Here is a 22,790-nt window from a genome sequence, read left to right on the forward strand (position 1 = left end):
TCTCAGTGTCTGCGGGATGACAGGCTGGATGGCGGCGTTCTGCTGCGGTCCAGCCTGTCATCTCGATGTAGCAGAGCTGAAGCTGTCGTGGGAACCATGGAAAGATAAGGATGAGGTTGCTTTATTATTTTATTTTTATTACAGGAGATCGTTGGCTTCAGCTGGAATGGGCGTGATGGTAAGTATGGTTTAATTTAGAACAATAAAGAATTGTGTCTTTATTTCAATTAAAGGACTTTATTCTGGGTGTTTGTGTTTTTTTTAACTTTGACTATGGGGTTAGTAATGGGGGTGTCTTATAGACGCCTCTCCATTACTAACCTGGGCTTGATGTCAGCTGGCATTATAAGCTGACATCAACCCCAGCCCTATTACCCCCTGCCACCGCACCAGGGCAGCGTGGAAGAGCGAGGCTAAGTGCCAGAATTGGCGCATCCTATGAATGCGCCATTTCTGGGGTGGCTGACGGCTGGTGTTTCTAGCCTGGGAGGGGGCCAATATTCATGGCTCCCTTCCTGGGCTATTAATATCAGCCCCCAGCTGTCTGCCTAGCCTTTGCTAGCTATTAAATTAGGGGGGACCCCACGTCATTTTTTTGGGGGGTCCCCCATTTTAATAGCTAGTAAAGGCTATGTATTCAGCTGGGGGCTGATATTAGTAGCCTGGGAAGCTCCGTGGGTATTACCCCCTTCCCAGGCTTCAAACATCTGCCCCAGCTGTCTGCTTAACCTCCGCTAGAGCCTAAAATTAAGGGGAACCCCACGCCAATTTTTTTAATAATAAATCCTTTATTTTAATACTAAATGACAAGTACAGTAACCAACACTGTCACTGTACTTCATATATATGTGACTGACATGTTTCTATCTATCTAATCTATGTGTGAAGCTCTATTCTGTCTGTTATAAATTGTCGGGTACAGATCCTGAATTGCCGGCCGGCTTTCTTAAAGAGACGGTGCATGAAAACACTATTATTTTTTTTAATAAATCCTTTACACTAAATGACAAGTACAGTAAGCAACACTGTCACTGTACTTCATATATATGTGACTGACATGTTTCTATCTATCTAATCTATGTGTGATTCTCTATTCCTTCTATTCTAAATTGTTGGGTACAGATGCTGAATTGCCGGCCGGCTTTTTTAAAGAGACGGTGCATGAAAACACTATTATTTTTTTTGATAAATCCTTTACACTAAATGACAAGTACAGTAATCAACACTGTCACTGTACTTCATATATATGTGACTGACATGTTTCTATCTATCTAATCTATGTGTGATTCTCTATTCCTTCTATTCTAAATTGTCGGGTACCGCTGCTGAATTGCCGGCCGGCTTTTTTAAAGAGACGGTGCATGAAAACACTATTATTTTTTTTGATAAATCCTTTACGCTAAATGACAAGTACAGTAAGCAGCACTTTCACTGTACTTCGTATATATGTGGCTGACATGTTTATATCTATCTAATCTATGTGTGAAGCTCTATTCTTTCGGTTCTAAATTGTCGGGTACCGGTGTATGCCGCTGCTGAATTGCCGGCTTTTCATGTTTCACTGTGAGCACTGTTCCCATCGATTTGGGCAATCACTGTAATGCCACAACCACCATGGCTGTGGCATTACAGTGAGTGGCAGACAATCCCTGCATGATTGGTGCTCTAAATAGCACCAGACATGCAGGACACGCTTTTGGTGCACGAACAGTTATCGAACATAACCTCGAACAGCCGAATTTTTTGCAAATCGTTCGGGTTCGTCGAACAACTTGAACACCGCCCAAAACAGCTCGAATTTGAGATTGGCGAACAGTTCTAGTCGAACACCGCTCATCTCTATTACTGAGCTCAATGATTATTGGCAGTGGTGATGTCGTCGTGAAACCAGAGCAGTGTAAAAGAGTAGACATACTAGACACTTTACCTGAGGAAGCAAAGTACCAGCTTTGTTTGTTATGTTATATGTAAATAAATGATTGAGCCATCATTTTTGAAGGTAGAATACCCCTTTAAACCTAATCAATGATTGTTGTCATTGCAGTAGATCAATTGAGAATAGGATTTATCTTAAGAAGGTATTCATTGTCCTGTTAGTTCCAAGTGAATTAAATAAGTAAATTCTCCAGAATAATTCTTTGGTATAAATCAGTGTCTCCAAAACTCAAGTCCTCACATTTCCGTAGTATTGCAGGTGAGAGAATTCCTGATTTCTCGATGATACTTCAATCACCTGTGCAATACTAAGGAAATGCTGAGAACATGACCTGTCGGGGGCCATGAGGACCGGAGTTTAGGAAGCCCTGGTATAAATGTGTCATCCAACCACTAATGCTGTTTATTCCCTTTGACACTAGATGGCAGCAGACCCTCACTATCCTATAGTAGTGATAGAAGACACACAGTGGTAATGAAGATATAGTGTAATGGATGCTATATAATGGATGCAGTGCTTGGCCTGTCCAGCTTCTTCCCTGCAATTTTTGAGATGCATATAATTTTTTTTACTTATTTTAATATCTTTTCTTGGGAGGATGGGTGCATCTAATCTTAGTGTTTTAATTATACTGATTCTAAATATGCTGTTTTCTTGTAGTACTGTACTATTTTTAAGCAATAATTTACTGATAAGAATACTGATCAAAGAACTGCCGAAAGTGTTGCTTTAAAATGAAAGATCTTATAAATTGCTGTGGGTATTGTGATTATTAAAGAACATTAAAAAATATTAAAGAGACTCTACATGTTATATATATATATATATATTTTTTTAGTTACAAATCTATTGGTGACATAATTTTGTGGCACGTAGTAATATATACATATTACATGTTCTTCTCACAGACTGTACAATGTCGCTGTTCTCAAAATGGCCACTGGGGGAGGAACATGTGACCAGTCCTGTTCGTCTTCTCTTGCAACTATGAGGCTGTGTGCCCACTATGCGTTTTGCAAGCATTTTTGCTGCAGAAAAAAATGTGAATGGGGGACCCGAATATACCTGGTTTCCTGCGCTGTCATTTGCGTGACAGCGCAGGAAACACGGGCTCTGGTCGCGGTAATTACATTACCGCGATAAGAGCACTGTGGCATCATGCTGACGGGTGTCAGCATGATTCCACAGCTGTGACAGCCACCTGGTTTCCTGCGCTGTCATTTGCGTGACAGCGCAGAAAACACAGGTTCTGATCGCTGTAATTACATTACAGCGGTCAGAGCGCTGTGGCATCATGCTGATAGGTGTCAGCATGATGCCACAACTGTGATAGGTGACTCGCGGTAAATATCTTACCGCGGGTCATAGACACCAGCTGATGGTACTATTACCACCATCAGCCGGCACCTCCAGCCATAGGAAACATCGGGCACAGGCGCCGCTGGATGGTAGCAGTAGTCTCCTATCATCCGGCGTCTGTGCTCTGCTGAGTGTAAAAAAAAGAAATGTTAAAAATAATAAAAAAATATTAAAATAAAGATAAAACACATTATAGTCACCTACACCTTGTCCCCAATGATCTCCGAACCTGCAAAAAATAAAAAATAAAAAAACACCATATACTCACCTTACAGCTAATCCCCGAAGCCCTTGATCACCTGTATTAAAAATAAAATAATAAACCAACCTCATTCTTACCTTTCCAACGTCCAAATAACGAGTGTCCCACGAAGATTCCATGAAGAGAGAGGCCACACTGTGTGTGACCGCTCTATTCATTTGCCGGCAATACACTGACTCAATGTATTCCTGGCAAATGAGGTCTGCGCATGCGCAGTGAGTATTTTCCCACGCATGCAATGAATGAACTCACTGCGCATGCGGTGACCTGATTTGCCGGCTTAACACTGAGTCAGTGTATTCACGGCAGATGACCAGAGCAGTCACATACTATGTGGCTGCTCTGTTCATGGAATCTTTGTGGGACCTTCGTTATTTGGACGTCAGAAAGGTAAGGATGAGGTTGGTTTATTATTTTATTTTTATTACAGGTGATCAAGGGCTTCAGTTGGAATGGGCGTGACGGTAAGTATGGTTTAATTTAGAATATTAAAGGAATACTGTCTTTATTTAAAATAAAATATTTTATTCTGGGTGTGGGTGTTTTATTTTACATTTTACTTACACTATAGGGTTAGTAATGGGGGCGTCTTATAGGCGCCTCTCCATTACTAACCTGGGCTTGATGTCAGCTGGGATTATAAGCTGACATCAACCCCAGCCCTATTACCCCACTGCCACCGCTACAGGGCAGTGGGAAGAGCGAGGCTAAGTGCCAGAATTGGCGCATCCTATGGATGCGCCATTTCAGGGGCGGCTGAGGGCTCCTGTTTCTAGCCTCGGAGGGGGCCAATATTCATGGTCCTTTCCTAGGCTATTAATATCAGCCCCCAACTGTCTGCATAGCCTTTGCTAGCTGTTAAAATAGGGGGACCCCATATAATTTTTTTGGGGGGTCCCCCATTTTAATTGCCAATAAAGGCTATGTATACAGCTGGGGGTTGATATTAGTAGCCTGGGAAGCTCCATGGGTGTTACCCCCTTCCCAGGCTAAAAACATCTGCCCCAGCTGTCTGCTTTCCCTCTGCTGGTTAATAAAATTACGGGGGACCCCACGCCAAATTTTTCAAGAAATTTGCTCATTTATTAATAAATTACATGAACAGTAAGGTACACACGCTAAGTAAGGAATATATATATCACATATTTTTATCTATCTGTATATCTATCTATTATCTATCTATTATCTATATATCTAGCTATCCATCTATCTATCGATCTATTATCTATCTATCTATCTATCTATCTATGTATCCATATATCTATTTATTATCTGTTGATCTATCTAATTATCTATCTAAGATAGATAGTAGATGGATATATTGATATATAGATATATTGATATATAGATAGATAGATAATGGATAGATAGATATATTGATAGATAATAGATTGATAGATAGATATATGGATAAATAGATTTATAGATAGATAATAGTTAGATATATGGATATATAGCTATATTGATATATAATAGATATATGGTTAGATACATAAATAGATTAATAGATATACAGATAGATAGATAATAGATATATGAATAGATATTTTGAAAAATAATAGATATATTGATAGCTATTTAGATAGATAATAGTTATATGGATAGATAGATAGATATATGGATAGATAAATCGATTTATAGATAGAAAGATAGATATATGGATATATAGATATATTGATAGATAATAGATATATGGATAGATAAATAGATTAATAGATATATGGATAGATAATAGATATATGGATAGATAGATAATAGATATATAGATAGATATTTAGATAGATAATAGATATATGGATAGATAATACATATATGGATAGATAGATGATAGAGATATTGATATATAATAGATATATAGATAGATATATGGATAGATAGATATACAGATAGATATAAATATGTGATATATATATAATCAGTGCTTTGCGTATTTACCTTACTGTTCATGTCATTAATTAATAAATGATAAAATTTATGGAAAAAAAATGGCGTGGGGTCCCTCGTAATTTTATTAAGCAGTAGAGGGAAAGCGGACAACTGGGGGTGTTTTTAGCCTGGGAAGGGGGTAATACCCACGGAGCTTCCCAGGCTACTAATATGAACCCCCAGCTGTATACATAGCCTTTACTGTCTAATAAAATGGGGACCCCCCCAAAAAATGACTTGGGGTCCCCCTATTTTAACAGCTAGCAAAGGCTATGCAGACAACTGGGGGCTCGTATTAATAGCCTAGGAAGGAACCATGAATATTGGCTCCCTCCCAGGCTAGAAACACCAGCCCTCAGCCGCCCCTGAAATGGCGCATCCATAGGATGTGCCAATTATGGCACTTAGCCTCGCTCTTCCCACTGCCCTGTAGCGGTGGCAGTGGGGTAATAGGGTTGGGGTTGATGTCAGCTTATAATGCCAGCTGACATCAAGCCCAGGTTAGTAATGGAGAGGCGTCTATAAGACACCCCCATTACTAACCCCATAGTGTAAGTAAAATGTAAAAAAAACCACCCACACCCATAATAAAATATTTTTTTTGAAATAACGACAGGATTCCTTTAATGTTCTAAATTAAACCATACTTACCGTCACGCCCATTCCAGCTGAAGCCCACGATCTTCTGTAATAAAAATAAAATAATAAACCAACCTCATCCTTACCATTCTGACGTCCAAATAACGAAGGTCCCATGAAGATTCCATGAACAGAGCAGCCACATAGTATGTGACTGCTCTGGTAATTTGCCGGGAATACACTGAGTCAGTGTATTGCCGGGTACTTGAGGTCAGCGGCTGCGCAGCTGGGAAAATACTCAATGCACAGCCACTGACATATAGCACCCGGCAATACTTGAGGTCAGCCGCTACGCAGCATGGGAAAATACTCACTGCGCAGCCGCTGACCTCAAACACCCAGCAATACACTGAGTCAGTGTATTCCTGGCAAATGACCAGGGCAGTCACATACTATGTGGCTGCTCTGTTCATGGAATCTTCATGGGACCTTCGTTATTTGGACGTCAGAATGGTAAGGATGAGGTTAGTTTATTATTTTATTTTTATTACAGGAGATCCCATCCAGCAACGCCTGTGCCAGCTGTTTCCTATGGCAGGAGACGTCGGCTGATGGCGGTAGTAGTACCATCAGCCAGTGCCTATGACCCGCGATAAGCTATTTACCGCTGGGTCACCTGTCACAACTGTGGCATCATGCTGACACCTGACATTACCGCGATCAGAGCCTGTGTTTTCTGCGCTGTCACTTGCGTGACAGTGTGGGAAACCAGGTGGCTGTCACAGCTGTGACATCATGCTGACACCTGTAATGGTAATGCAATTACCGCGATCCGAGCCTGCGTTTTCTGCGCTGTCACGCAGAGGAAGTCCGTGTTCGGCGTCCGGGACCGAACAGTAGATGTTCGGTACGGATGTCGAACTTTACTGTTCGGGTTTGCCCAACACTGGTCCTGACCTCAATCCCATTGAAAATCTGTGGGGTGAGCAGAAATCTGCCATTGAGAAAAAGAACTCTGCAAACATTCAAGAGCTTGAACAAATGCAAAGGAAGAGTGGGAGAAAATTCCAGCTGAGAAGTGCAAGAAGCTTATAGATGGCTACAAGAATCGTTTGGAGGCTGCGATCAATGCCAAAGGGTGTGCAACCAAGTATTAATTAGGGGTGCCTTTATTGCTGCACATGCTGTTTATTCTGTTTCTTTGTTGAAATTGCAACATGGAAGTTGAAAAACAATGTTTTATTGTTGTATTACTTTGGACCACTAATTAAAAAATCCTGAGGATATAACTTTGGTACATTTCCATTTATTTCTGAAGATATTGTACAGTCTATGAAAAAAATGATGGGGCGCCAATAATGGTGAGCAGCACTGTAAATGATTGGTCCCACCATGATGCACTGAGCGCCTGTATTTGGTTTGAATAGTCATTCTGTGCTGACAGAGTCCCTTTAAATCCTGCCTGCTTTACTGAGGCAGTGGCTACAGGGAGAAAATGAAGTTATATTTTCACTGCACCACACGTTCTAGTCATCTGGGGCTGGGCAGAGAATGATTAGAGTCATCGCTCACTGTTCCAAAGCACGGTGTAATCACTCTCCAGCACTCTGATTGACAGGCTGCTCTGTACACACATACACACGCTGCAGATCAGACTGTCAAAGTGTCGAGGAGTGATTACAGTCTCACTCACTGTGTAGTGTGCTATAAAGGCACAGCTCCCTGCACCTCCCCAATGATTGGAAGTAAGCGACTACAGGGGGAATATAACATAATTTTCTCTCTGACTCAGTAAGCCTGTCAGACATGAGTTGAATGCTATTTACCCACGGATTACCACTGTATCTGTCAGTAGGTAAATAGCAGCTCTGGGGGTGACATGGTCCCTTTAACTGATGTCTCTTCTTTTGATTTATATTTTCTAATAATTAATAAAGATTCAGTTTGCTTCCTTTATTTGTTCAATCATTTCTTTTCAATGCATAAAAACTTACTTGCTATTGAAGATGGATGTACAAATTCCCAGGTAGTGTAAAATCCATCATCCACCAACCTGCTGTTGGATCTGAATTGTACAGACAACTTGTTGCTGAAGCTAACTAGATCAGCTGGGACATAGTTTCCACAATGGGCACCTGAAAAGGAAACATACAGATTCTGTGAGAAGGGGCACACGCGAATGGCAGCATATGTCTGGAGTGCATTCACATCATTTCAATTTTCTTTACCATAAAAGATATCTTTCTATCTATTTTTTCGGTTAATGCTAGACAGAGCGGCCGAGTAGTACTGCTTTGGTTTTCACAAATAATTACTTGTTTTTGCAGGGTGACAGCTGTTTCACCTACAAAACCGCATGACTATGGCTTATTTTTTTTGTTTTCAAAATACCTGTTCCACACAAAATCAAGTAATTGCTTGTTAAACATGTGGCTATTGTGCGTTGTGGTTTTTGGATGTGTTTTGGGGCTACATTATTGCTGCTCCATTTGTACTCATAATATACTTACACTTTTTAAATCAATTTCTGGCTTTGGCTTAAAAAACTACATCAAAATTTGTAGCGGTGTTTTTCCAAACAATTACAAATATAGACTTTCACTGGGTAATTATTCAGCTCAACAGGTACATTATAGTACCTAAATGGGGTCATTCATCATTGCTTTCATGCCGCTTTTCTAGAGTAAAAATGATTCTAAGGGTGCAGACGACCGTATTTCTCGTGGGAGGATTGCATCGCAGTCCCCAGACTGTCCCGGCCCTCCCCTGACCTAAGCGTGACAGCGTGATGTATTTCTATTCAGCTGCCACGCTCAGTTCAGGAGAGCCAATGGTCAGTCCGAGGATTGCAATGGGATCCTCGCACGAGAAATATGGTCATCTGTCTGCCCCCTAAGGGTGCATTCTGACACCTATATAAATTAGAACAATATCAAACGGCAATGCACGGAGTGACAGGTGGGTCTCTTGCCCTGAGTGTGACAGCTTCATAAAAATATATGAAACTTTCACACTCAGAACGGGAGACCCGCCAGCCAGTCCGTGTATTGTGTCCGATCTCGGTTCAATTCATATGGATGTCTGACTGCACCTTGATACCACGTTCACATATTCAGTATTTGGTCAGTATTTTACCTCAGCATTTGTAAGCCAAAATCAGGAGTGGAACAGTCAGAGGAAAAGTATAATAGAAACACGTGCACCCTTCTGCATTTATCGCCTACTCCTGGTTTTGGCTTAAAAATACTGACCAAATACTGAACATGTGAATGTGGCTGAATTTCTCATGTTATGAGCAGGGATGTCAGTAAGGCTACCGTAGTTCATCGGCGATGAACTCCTCTCACCTTATTGTCATCACTGCTCCTCACTGCAGGCGCGTTCTCATGCTTCTGTCAGTGAATTCCGACTGGCATGGTGAGCAGTCGCATTATGCCACCACTCAACACACCATCTGGATGTAGCAGAGCTGGGAATTGTCATGGAACATCATATGTAGGGATTATATACAGGTGAGGATTACTTTGTTTTTTTAATTTTTATTTGGATCTTAATAAATGAGTAAAAGAGAGTCAGGGAGTGTTTTGTTCAAATAAAGGACTTTGCTTTGTGTTCTTTTACTTACGGGGTTAGTAATAGGGGCACCTTATTGACGCCTCTCCATTACTTACCCCTGGGCTTGATGTCAGCGAACATAAAACAGCTGACATCAACCCTAAAACCATTACCCCACTTGCCAACACACCAGGGTAATGCTAAACACCAGAATTGGTGCATCTAATGAATGGACAATATACATGGCCCCTTCCCAGCCTATTAATATCAGCCCACAGCTGTCTATTAAAATTAGGGGTGACCCCACCTCTATTTTTTGGGGGGTACCCCCTTTTTAATAACCAGTAAAAGCTACACAGACACCTGTGAGCTATTATTAAGAAGCTGGGAAGATCCATGGTCCCTTCCCAGAATAATAACACCAGCCCCTAGCTGTCTGCTTTCCCTCAGCTGGTTAAGAAAAATGAGGTAAACACCACGCCATTTTTTCTTTACTTCTTTACTTTATTTGCTAAATACATGTACAGTCAGCTACACACGCATTGCACTAATTAGATATCTCAATGACATATTTCTATGTATCTAATCTATATCTGTTTTTAAGATTCTTTTATTACTTAGAAAACTAGCTTTAAATGACATAGAGAATTACTGTATGTAAAAGCTGATGTTGAAAACGCATTGCATATGGATTGCATATGGATGTTATGCAGATACTACTTGCTAGAAATCGCATTGTACTCTTCAGGAACAACATTGGAGCGATTTTATTTACACTGATGAGTGTGAACCCTTATTCTGTATATATACACTGCACAGTACCACTTCTCCTGTCCTGTTTGCTAGGTGTAATTCTCAGCATATGCTCTTATTATACACTGCACAGTACTACTTTTCAATGCTTTTAGACTACACTGTTGACCGATGGCAGAATTTACACTAGACTGTGGACTGACTGCAGCTATTACATTAGATTATGGACTGATGGCAACATTTACACAAGGCGGTGCTTTGACTGCTGCATTTTTATTCGATTGTGCACTGGCTGCACCATATACATTAGACTATGGAGCGACAACAGCATTTATACTAGACTGACTTCAGAGTTCACACCAGACTGATAAGTTGTCTTCTGCTCGAGTTTCACAATACAGTGAAGGAAATAAGTATTTGATCCCTTGCTGTTTTTGTAAGTTTGCCCACTGACAAAGACATGAATAGTCTATAATTTTAAGGGTAGATTAATTTTAACATTGCGAGATAGAATAGCCCCCCAAAAAAATCAAGAAAATCACATTGTATAAATTAGATAATTTTTTTTCATTTTGCAGTGAGAAATAAGTATTTGATCCCTACAAATCATTATGAGTTCTGGCTCTTACAGACCAGTTAGACACTCCTAATCAACTCGTTACCTGCATTAAAGACAGCTGTCTTACATAGTCACTTGTATAAAACACTCCTGTCCACAGACTCAATTAATCAGACTCTCACCTCTACAACATGGGCAAGACCAAAGAGCTTTCTAAGGATGTCAGGGACAAGATCATAGACCTGCACAAAGCAGGAATGGGCTACAAAACCATAAGTAAGATGCTGGGTGTAAAGGAGACAACTGTTGGTGCAATAGTAAGAAAATGAAAGAAATGCAAAATGGCTGTCAATCGACATCGATCTTGGGCACCATGCAAAATCTCCCCTCATGGGGTATCCTTGATCATGAGGAAGGTGAAAGATCAGCCTAAAACTACACGGGGGGAACTTGTTAATGATCTCAAGGTAGCTGGGACCACAGTCACCAAGAAAACCATTGGTAACACATTACGCTTTAAAGGTTTAAAATCCTGTAGTGTCTGCAAGGTCCCCATGCTCAAGAAGGCACATGTGCAGGCCTGTCTGAAGTTTGCCAATGAACACCTGGATGATTCTGTGAGCTATTGGGAGAAGGAGCTGTAGTCAGATGAGACAAAAATTGAGCTCTTTGGCATTAACGCAACTCGCCGTGTTTGGAGGAAGGGAAATGCTGCCTATGACTCAAAGAACACCGTCCCCACAGTCAAGCATGGCGGTGGAGACATTATGTTTTGGGGGTGTTTCTCTGCTAAGGGCACAGGACTACTTCACCGCATCAATGGGAGAATGGATGGAGCCATGTACAGTAAAATCCTGAGTGACAACCCCCTTCCCTCCGCCAGGACATTAAAAATGGGTCGTGGCTGGGTCTTCCAGCAAGACAATGACCCAAAACATACAGCCATGGTAACAAAGGAATGGCTCAAAAAGAAGCACATTAAGGTCATGGAGTGGCCTAGCCAGTCTCCAGACCTTAATCCCATAGAAAACTTATGGAGGGAGTTGAAACTCCAAGTTGCCAAGCGACAGCCTCAAAATCTTAATGATTTAAAGATGATCTGCAAAGAGGAGTGGACCAAAATTCCTCCTGACATGTGCACAACCCTCATCATCAACTACAAACATCTGACTGCTGTGTTTGCCAACAAGGGTTTTGCCACCAAGTATTAAGTGTTGTTTGCCAGAGGGATCAAATACTTATTTCACACTGCAAAATGCAAATCAATTTATCTCATTTATACAATGTGATTTTCTTGATTTTTTGGGGGGATATTCTATCTCTCAATGTTAAAATTAACCTACCCTTAAAATTATAGACTGTTCATGTCTTTGTCAGTGGGCAAACTTACAAAAACAGCAAGGGATCAAATACTTATTTCCTTCACTGTATGCTTGAGCTGTGGCAGGCAGCTATAAGATGTAATCTAATAGTGGCCACCTGCTTTGGACTGTGGATACACTGACAGGATGCAAGTTGTTCCCTTGATTTTGTATTGTGAACTTGTGTACTGCCTGCCAGTGAAGGAGAACAGTGTGTCTGGGTCATTCATTGGAAGCAAAAACTAGGATTTTTTAGACATGGAAGTCCATTAGTAGTTCCAGAGCCCTCCAGGGAATTCACCGACTCCTCGATGGACCAGTTGACGCCCACAAAGTTACAATAAGTGAACACAATCTTAATGAATGCACTATATAAAAATTAAGAATTGTAATGACAGAAATACTTACCAATGCTGCCAAGTTCATCTGATATCACAACCCTATCATTGCCGCAGAGAGTACTTTCCTCAAGCACGAAGTTATTAAAATGTAAATGAATGACTTCATCAGCTGGTGCAACAATATTCCAAATACAGTCTGCATCATTGCTATATGTAGAAGGATATCGCATAGAAGTAAAAATCCCATTCTTCTCACTGAGGTCCTTGGCACTGCCACAGCCAGATGCTGGAGATTAAAATAAATAAATTCATTTATTAACAGCTTTATTTTACTTTTATACTTTTAATTTAGTTTTTTTATTTTGGAATTTACATTGTTTAAATCAATATTTTTGCATTTTATGAGATCATCAGTGTTTGCAAACACTATTAGGCTATATTCACACATTCAGTATTTGATCACTATTTGTATGCCAAAACCAGGATAGTCTCCAAAACACAGAACAGGTATCAAGCTTTCAATTATTGTTTTTCCCTGTACGTTCCACTCCTGGTTTTTGCATACAAATACTGATGCAAAATACTGACCAAATACTGACGTTTGAATAAGTGAATCATCGGTAACTCATGGGTTATCATGGCAGCTCAGGCCCACTGAAGACCCCGTTCACTGCCATCTTGGTACTCCTATGAACAGCTCATTCACATGCTAAGCTTCCAATGAGACCAAAATATTCTCTACAGTATATACTGCAATAGTGTGAATTGCAGTATATAGTATAAGCGATCAGATGGTTTAAGTCTCCTGAGGGGACTAAAAAATAAAAGTAAAAACAAGTTTTTGAATTTTTTAAAAAAAAAATATATATAAAAATTTCAATCACCAACCTTTTCCCCCATTAAAAATGAAAAATAAAAAATTAACATATTTGCTATTGTCACTTCCGTAAAAGTCTAATCTATCAAAATGTAAGATTAATTAACCTGTAGAGAAAAATATTGAAACCCCAGAATTGCATTCTTTTGGGCACCACACTTACCTATGCAATAAAAGTGATTAAAATGTTGAATGTACCCCAAAATCATATGAATAAAACCCGTCAGCTCACTTGCAGAAAATAAGCCCTCACTCTGCTTCCATGAATGGAAAACTAAAAACGTTACGGGTCTCAGAAAAGGATGACAGAAAGCAATTTTATATTTTACAAACTTCTGAATTTTTTTCATGATTTAAATGAAAAAAAAAAATCTATGGAAGTTTGGTATTTCTGCAATTATAGTGACATGAAGAATAATTTCTTTCAGGTAATTTTTACTGCGCAATAATCGCTGTAAAAACAAAAACAAAAAAAGTTTGGCAGAATTGCATTTTTTCACCATTTTTCATTCTCCTTGGAATTTTTTTCCCATTTTCAGTACAATATATGGTAAAATGAATGATGTCATTTAAATCTCACTCTGCAAAAAAACCCTCATACGTCTATGTTGGCTGAAAAATAAAATAGTTATGCCTCTTGGAAGAAGGGGAGGAAAAAATGAAAGTGCAAAAAATACAAAATCACTTTGGCATTAAAGGGGTTGTCCGGCCTTAGACTATAGTCTGCAATCACTCTATGTGTCACGGGTGTGTCAGAGGTGACAGACAGTCACCCTGCAGTTGGTTGTAGGAGATCTCTACGTTTGGCATTACAGACATCTTCTTAGAGGCTGTCTCTAGGACCCAGCGGCTACCTCCCTCTAATTAACACCCTGCCTGGGTGTATAACTACCTGCTGTGTTTCAGGGGGAGGTGCCGGCGATATTCATTACTACTTGTGAAGGCTTAGCAAGAGAAGTACTTAGTCCTCTCTGGAGCTTGAGGCAGTGTGCGCATTTGTCTAGAGTCGTCTAAAGCTAAGCAATTTCTGCATGTTTGTGTACCCTTGTTGTCTATAGTGCTTAGTGGAGACCGACTAGTGCTCATCTCCTTCCTTCCCTAGTCATAGCCATACGCCAGGGAAAGACAGGGAGAGGCACGAGTGCGGCGATTGGTGCAGAGCCAATACAGGGACGTTAGGGGAGACAGGGTGACACTATCAACCTAGGAGGTCTCCACTTTCCCCCTTTCCCTAGAGTCTGGGCTCCCTTTCCCTCTTCCCTTTGTGTTGCACTAAGTCTTTCCCACACCTGGCGTGACACTATGTGACTACAGACTTGTGAATCCTCACATTGCGCTGGGATGATTCTCCAGTTACGGTGTTGGGAGAAGGTGGTCATGTCATTGCAAGTAAGCAATTTGCATACTTCCGGTCACATTCCAACTATACTGTGTCCGACCTCGCTCAATACACTTGCATTAAGCGAGGCTGCACACATCTAGTCGGCACTTGACCACATGTATACAAATCACATTCTGGCGGTCATGTGCCCGCTGCTCCCGTCACCGTAGAATCCTCGCCGCACAGTGCACTGTGAGGATTCACAAGTCTACAGTCACATAGAGTGACTGCAGACTTGCAGCCTAAGGCTGAACAACCCCTTTAAGGAGCTATACCAAGCTCTATTATCAGAAAGTGATATTTTTTGGCTATTTCCTTTTTTTAAAATTGTTTGCTTTTCATGTAGTGCCTCTAAAGTGAGTAAAAAAAATAGTACGCATGTGCTAACATCAAATGGCCAGACAGTAAAACTGAATTGTGTCATCTTATCATCACCGGAGGTGGGGAGTTAGTGACACAAAGGAAAGTACTGTATATTGTGCTGCGTATCCAAGATGAGCAGTTTTCACACTCAGACTAGAAAAACATAGAGCAGGCATAGCAGGGATGCCTTGTGATGTTAAAAGCGGTGCCTTGTGATGCTAAAAATGGAGGCACATGGTGGTACAGTTTGGGTCCACAAAATTCTATGCCTTTTTTCATATTTTACTGTGAAATTGTATATTTAATATTGTACTTGACTGCTTACCCTGTTTAGTTAATTTATGTATCATTGCAGCCTTTATTTGCCTTTAACCTTATTTTGTACATATGTTTTTATGTAATTTTAAAAAAACAGCATCATGTTTATTGGCATTTTGGAATTAACCATTTAAGCCCAACGAAGTGATGATCTCCACATGTTTTCCCCTCAGGCGCCGGGAATTGACAGTGACTCCCCGGCGCCTGCGCAATAGAAACCTGCGGCGCAGAGCACGGAGAGACGGGCCGGGATAAAGCAACGTGCGCTCTATGTGAATGCCGCTTTGAGCATGCCCAGGTAGTCAGGGAGCAGGGGAGGGGGATTATGATAATTAAGCATATAAACGGGGATTACAAAATAGCCTGTACAAAATAGAATTGATTTCTCTGCAATCAGACCTCTGCTATGGACCATACAGTTAGGTATAGATTTACTTTTCTATACCCTGTATGGCCATAGTAGAGGTCTGATATCACCCAGGGGGTGACAGATTCCCTTTAAAAAAGGCGCCAATTAAATAAAGAATAAGGCATCAACAAAAAAGTCACTAATAGGCCTTTTTCATATATCCGTTTTTACATACATGTTTTATCTAAATTTTTCATGGATAGAACAAGTACCCATTGTAATCTATGTGACTGTTCATATTTCCGTGTATTTTTGCGAACCGAGTGATCCGCAAAAAGAAACGTAGACATATCCATTTTTGATCCAATTTACTGATCAAACTCGCCAATGTTGATGTCTGGTCATAATATACGTTTTGTATTAGATTTGTAATATTTTGGAAGGTGAAGTGGTTTTCTTTTCTCCAGATGTCATTGAAAGCAGGAATTCCCAGGAGCTAGCTCTCTAATGGAGCTCCTGCAGGTGAGGACAAACAGTGCTACGTTCTCTCTAGAGAAAATCCTATGTTCCAAACTATGTAAAAGGCAGTAAACCTAAAAATACGTTTATGAAGCATGTTTGCTGGTTGAACAATTATAAGGACTAAATAAAACCCATTTTTCTACAGATGTGAAATAAAGGCATTTTAGCAGAGAACACTAACTCGCCTCTTCTAATTTAATCTGTCAGGCTAGTGCTATTTATATCATATGTGCGAACTGACAAAGAAGACTTCTCCCATGGGATTCACTCAGCAAAGACCGAAAGCAAGGTTTCATTTGCAAAGTTAAGATTTTCTGGTCAGTACTCCCAAACGGGATATTGACTTTTTAGACTTTTTACAAAAGACAATACTAAACCTTTGCCAAGAAAACAATGTTTATGTGAAATTTAAAAGGTAAAAGAAATTCAAATGAACGGAGCGTTCAAAAAAATGAGGAAACATCTATAGTGGCTTGCGAAAGTATTCACCCCCTTGGCTTTTTACCTATTTTGTTACAGTACAACTTGTGTTTAAATATTTTCATAATCTGATTCGTGTGTGATATATCAGCACTAAAGTGAAGTGAAGTGAGAAAAATATCGGTATAAATTAAATTTATACGATTAAATAACTAAAAATTGGCATGTGCATATGTATTCACCCCTTTTACGATGAAGCCCCTAAATATTTCTGGTACATGCAATTACCTTCATAAGTCACATGCTTAGTGAAAGGAAGTCCACCTGTGTGCAATCTAAGTGTCACATGTCCTTTCAACATATACACACCTTTTCTGAAAGGCCACAGAGGCTGCAACACCATTAAGCAAGATGCAACACTAACCAAACAACACCATGAAGTTCAAGGAGATCTTCAAACAAGTCAGGGACAAAGTTGTTGAGAAGTCAATTTCATGATTGGGTTATAAAAAAATATTCCAATCTGTGATGATTCCCCGGATCACCAGCAAATCCATTATCAAATGGAAACAACATGGTACCACAACAAACCTGCCAAGAGAGGGTGGCCCACCAAAACTTTCAGCCTGGACAAGGATGGCATTAATCAGAGAGGCAGCACAGAGACCAAAGGTAACCCTGAAGGCGCTGCAGAGTTCCCAAGCCGAGGCTGGAGGATCTGTGCATGCGACCACAATAAGCCATATACTCCATAGAGGTGGACATTATTGAAGAGTGGGCAGAAAGAAGCCTTTACGTACACACAAAAAATGGTAAGTATCATTTTGAGTTTGCCAAAAGACTTGTGGGAGACTCCCCAAATGTATGGAGGAAGGTGCTATGGTTGAATGAGACAAGAATTGAACTTTTTGGCCACCAAGGTAAATGCTAGTTTGTCACCAAACCAACACAGCTCATCACCCCAAGAACACCATCCCCCCACAGTGAAACATGGTGGTGGCAGAATCATGCTGTGGGGATGTTTTTGGCAGCAGGGACGGGAAAATGGTCCGAGTGGAGGAGAAGATGGATGGTGCAAAATACAGCAGGGATATTCTTGAGCAAAACTTGTTTCAGTCTGTCAGTGATTTGAGACTGGGGTGGAGGTTCACCTTCCATTAAGACAATGACCCAAAGCATATTGCTAAAGCAACACTTGAGTGGTTTAAGGGGAAACGTGAAAATGTTTTTGAGTGGCCTAGTCAAAGCCCAGACTTTAATTCAATTGAGAATCTGTGGTCAGACTTGAAGATTGCTGTTCCCCAGAGGAAACCATCAAGCTTGAAGGAGTTATAGCAGTTTTGCCTTGAGGAATGGGCAAAAATCTCAGTGGCAAGATGTGGAAAACTCATAGAAACTTATCCAAAGCGACTTGCAGCTGGAATTGCCACAAAAGGAGGCTCTACAAAATTTCTGACTTTTGCAAGCCACTTTAACTAACAGAGAAATGTAGAAATTAACTTTATCTAATTACAAACACGTTAGCAGCTACAGCTCTCACAGCTCTGCTGTATTGCAACACTGACTGGCTATGAAATGGAAGCTGAATCACACGCAGCTCTGCAGTGACATGAGGAGAGCAGACTGTCCGTCATTATATGCCTCACACTGTTAATGCCGCTTGCGTGTAAAATGCCCCAAATAGATGGTTTAGGAGGGTTGATCCTACTAACAGGTGACCTTTAAAGGTTATATGACTGTGTTGGCCATCACATAAAATATCATATAGTTAGGATTTTTAAGTTTGAATCACATGAAAATTGATATACATTTATACCTACAGTAAGTATCGTAAATATCCTTTTTGATAACACTATCTATCCAATCAAGGTGAGCAGAAGCACGGGTAAAAACACTGGGTTTATAATTCATAATGCAGCCAATAGGTCCAAAACTGGTTATTCCATGAACTTGCCAAGTTGAGCTATCAGTGGTAGATGGGCAAACCAGTGGTCCTCCTGAATCTCCCTGGAAAATTAAAAAGAGAACGAGAAATGTTTAATATTTTACTATTTTTTTATTTAGAAATTAATAAGGCAGAATTTTAAAGCACTTATTACAGTTTTTTAAATTTAATCAGAAGGGTATAAAACTTTTTTCAGAGTTTTCAGTTAAATGACGCATACTTTTTAGTGTCCTACCAATTGTTTTTAGAATTTCTTCTTGAATAAATTTATACTTTGGATCTTAAAGACTTATTATTGAAAGCGACAAAGACCCCATTAGAAATCTATGGGCCTTGTAAATTAATTCTTTGGGACCCCTTCCACAGCATTCGTCTGACAATTAGTATGAAATAAATAAAATTGTGAGCTCCAATGGGAAAGGGAGCGCTTTAAATGAAAGAAGGAGTAGACACTGACTGCGAAGGTCCCATGTGCAAGACGTGTGTCTGTAATTTTACAGAAACTAAATGAGGTCTTGTTTTTTGTGAGATGAGCTGTTGTGTTTTCGGTCATAATTTTGACATACACACATGTAAGATTTACATTTAAAATATTTTGTATTGTGGAATAAGTTGAATAAAAATATTACACCATTTTTTACACCAGTTGCTAATAACTATAAATTATGTGTTCAATGGATTGTGTAGCCTGTTACAATTACAGGGAAACTGAGTATATCCGTGTTATTTACTTGTTTATGACATTTATTTAAGAAATGTGTATTAAAAATGCAATTATTAAGTGTGCTTGTGCAATTATATGAAAACAAAGATCTGGCTTTTATTTCACAGCCTTGTTTTATACATAATGTACGGTCAAGTGGAGATGTACTGGTATATAGAGGTATATACTGTAGTATCTCTATCCACCACTACAATATTCCTGCAAAAAAAGGTTAACAATTAGATCTTTAGGTAGAGAAAATAAGCAGAAACGCTAAAAAAACGAATGGTAGAAGGCCTGCCATGTTCCCCAATGATAATCCGCATGTGCTGTGCACATGCTGCGGAAATCTCCGCTGCGGGTTATTATTGCGGAAAAAAACGCAGCACCACCAATTATTTGGCGGAAGCGCTGCGTTTTCGCCGCCATTGACTTGCATTGGAACGCATGGATTATGCATCACTGCATCTGTAAATGTGGATTCCATGCGTTTCAATGTGCGGATGGTACCCGGGTGTGGAGGAGAGGAGACTCTCCTCCGGACCCAGGTACCATAGAAAAAAAGAATAAAATAAAAAATAAACATGATACTTACCTTGTGATGGCCCCCGGTGTGCTTGTCTTTGCTTGCCGGCAGATCGTGGTGGACTGAAGGACCTGCGCTGACGTCATTTATTCATGTGATGGCAGGTCCTTCAGTGTACCGCGAGCTGCCGGCAAGCTGAGACGCATCAAATCAAGACTCCGGGGGCCATTGGAAGGTAAGTATAGATTTATTTTTTTATTTTTAACCATTCTTTGGGGTCACACTATATAAATCCATGCCGTTTGCATGGATTTATATAGTGTGACCAAGTTGTCAAGCACTTTCCAAGTGATGCTAAAATCGCTTGGAAAGCGCTTGACAACCCGCATGCGGAAATGCATGTGAAGAACGCTTCACATCCGCATGTCCCTGGCAGGAAAAACGCATGTACAATCCGCATGTACAATCCGCATGCGTTTTTTCTGCCAGGCAGATGCATAAACGCTCAGGAAAAATCCGGAGCATTTCTGCATCGTGGGCACATAGCCTTAGTGTCCTGAGTCCTTAGGGGAGAAAGGTGACACACTGCAGAGATAATGGTGTACTGTTATTGCTTTTAGACAGTATGATTGAAATCAACTTTTGGCCCAGAACAGCTTCCCTCCCCTTCCACATTTGGATGTGTTAAATAAAATGTTCCTGTGCTGAGATAATCTTATAAATGTGCCCCTGCTGTGTACTGTGTAATGGCTGTGTCTGACCATGCGGAGACATGGTCTGATCATACCACATCTCCTGGGCAGGGGAAGAAGAAAAAGAGTATACAGGATCGCAGATGATTGTTTTTGTTAGGTAAAGCATTTGCTGCTGGTTTTAATCATGTTTTACCTCAAGGAAAGAATCAGCTGTGATCCCCTGCTGTAATGTCTGTATACTCTTTTCCTTCCTCCCCTGGCCAGGAGATGTGGTATGATCAGACCATGTTCCTGCACGGCCAGACACAGCCATTACACAGTACACAGCAGGGGCACATTTATAAGATTATCTCAGCACAGGAACATTTTTTTTAACACATCCAATTGTGGAACTTATTTTTATTTCAAGATCTATTGATTAAAACAAACTTTGCTCATGGGAAAACCCCTGTAAGGGCCCATCTAGACTCCAGGGTCCAGGTGCAACTGCAGCTTCTGCACTCATTATAGTTATATATGCCTGTTGTCATAAGAGCATACAATGAAAATGATTCTGACTGTTGCAAAAAGTTTTCATGGTAATTGCAGAACATGTATTTCCATTCCTAATAAATAGCTAGTTCAGCTTTCCCAGCAATGATACCAGTAACAGGTGGCCAAAGAAGTACATAAACCAGCTTTACAGATTTAGTGTTGAGCGAGTATGTTCTGTTCCGAGTACGCTCGGACTGAGCGCCGAGTATTTACAGCTGCTCGGTGATATGGTTGGATCGCTCCCGTGTGCATGATTTGCAACTGTTTGACAGCTTTATTACATGTGAAGAATGTGTAAGAAATAGACATTCCTCACATGTAATAAAACTGTCAAACAGTTTCAAATCATGCACACGGGAGCGATTCAACCATATCACCGAGCAGCTGTAAATACTCGGAGCTCGGCCCGAGCATACTCGGCGAAAGGGTTAATAGAACATACTCGCTCAACACTACAGATAATACAATAAATATACTAACCTGACACACTGACTTTAACTCATCTGGAGGAACATAACCAGCACAGATCATTGACTCCTTTATTTGGAACCACCAATATAATGGCGTTTTGCAGACTTCATATGGAATAACAGGGAGAGCCACCTGGTTTAATCCCTCAGCAGCTTTTGGGGCAGTTGAGTTTCCTGCATGAATTGATATTATAGAATTTATACACATATACTGTATATTTTTATCTACTGTACATTTTATTTATTTAATCTACTTTAGAGCACACTGAATTAATGGTATGACATTGACGTTATTTATGTTTAATACTGTGTTAATATTACCTGTCTCATCCCCCCATCCGGTTGCATGACAGCGATAACTATCCGGTAAAACTTGATTGTCCGGTGGCAGACAAGCAAAATCGATGACGTCATTGGCTACCACTTCTCCATCTAGCTTTACTAAAGCAATGTCAAACTCTAACGCTGGTATTTCTGGATAGACGAATCCTTCATGACGGTAGATTCCAAGAATTTTGTAGCATACTTGTTTAGGTTCAACCAAGGTTAAGTTGTGTTTCCCAACACACATTTGCCATCGATGCAATTCATCTGCGTAACTTGAAATATACAATTAATACATTAAATAGATTTAAACTCAGTGAAAATGAAGATTTCTAATGTAATCAAAATGTAAAATGGCTTCATTTCAAAGCTTAACTAATTATGCAAAGATTACACATCAACAGACCAACTCCCTAAAGGGAACCTGTTACAGTGGGTACAGAAAGTATTCAGGCTCCTTTAAATTTTTCACTCTTTGTTTCATTGCAGACATTTGGTAAATTCTAAAAAGTTATTTTTTTTTCTCATTGAAGTACACTCTGCACCCCATCTTGACTGAAAAAAAACAGAAATGTAGAAATTTTTGCAAATTTATTAAAAAAGAAAAACTGAAATATCACATGGTCATAAGTATTCAGACCCTTTGCTCAGTATTGAGTAGGAGCACCCTTTTGAGCTAGTACAGCCATGAGTCTTCTTGGGAATTATGCGACAAGTTTTACACACCTGGAT

The 22,790-nt window shown here is 40.1% G+C and overlaps 1 protein-coding gene across 1 annotated transcript in view; it reads right to left on the bottom strand.

The window, feature by feature from the left end:
* LOC141153370 (ovochymase-2-like) overlaps positions 1-22,790 on the bottom strand; it is a 127,011-nt gene that overhangs the window by 38,665 nt on the left and 65,556 nt on the right. The window contains exons 14-18 of the mRNA XM_073638080.1: positions 22,056-22,333; positions 21,745-21,908; positions 18,682-18,868; positions 12,699-12,917; positions 8,057-8,197 (exon numbers count right to left, since the gene is read on the bottom strand). Coding sequence (XP_073494181.1) covers positions 8,057-8,197; positions 12,699-12,917; positions 18,682-18,868; positions 21,745-21,908; positions 22,056-22,333 — 989 coding nt within the window. The remainder of the gene's footprint in view (positions 1-8,056; positions 8,198-12,698; positions 12,918-18,681; positions 18,869-21,744; positions 21,909-22,055; positions 22,334-22,790) is intronic.

This window comes from Phyllobates terribilis, unplaced genomic scaffold (genome assembly GCF_046119375.1).
Source record: "Phyllobates terribilis strain yellow unplaced genomic scaffold, ASM4611937v1 Scaffold_1__5_contigs__length_1240528914, whole genome shotgun sequence".
In the NCBI taxonomy this organism is placed as follows: domain Eukaryota; kingdom Metazoa; phylum Chordata; class Amphibia; order Anura; family Dendrobatidae; genus Phyllobates; species Phyllobates terribilis.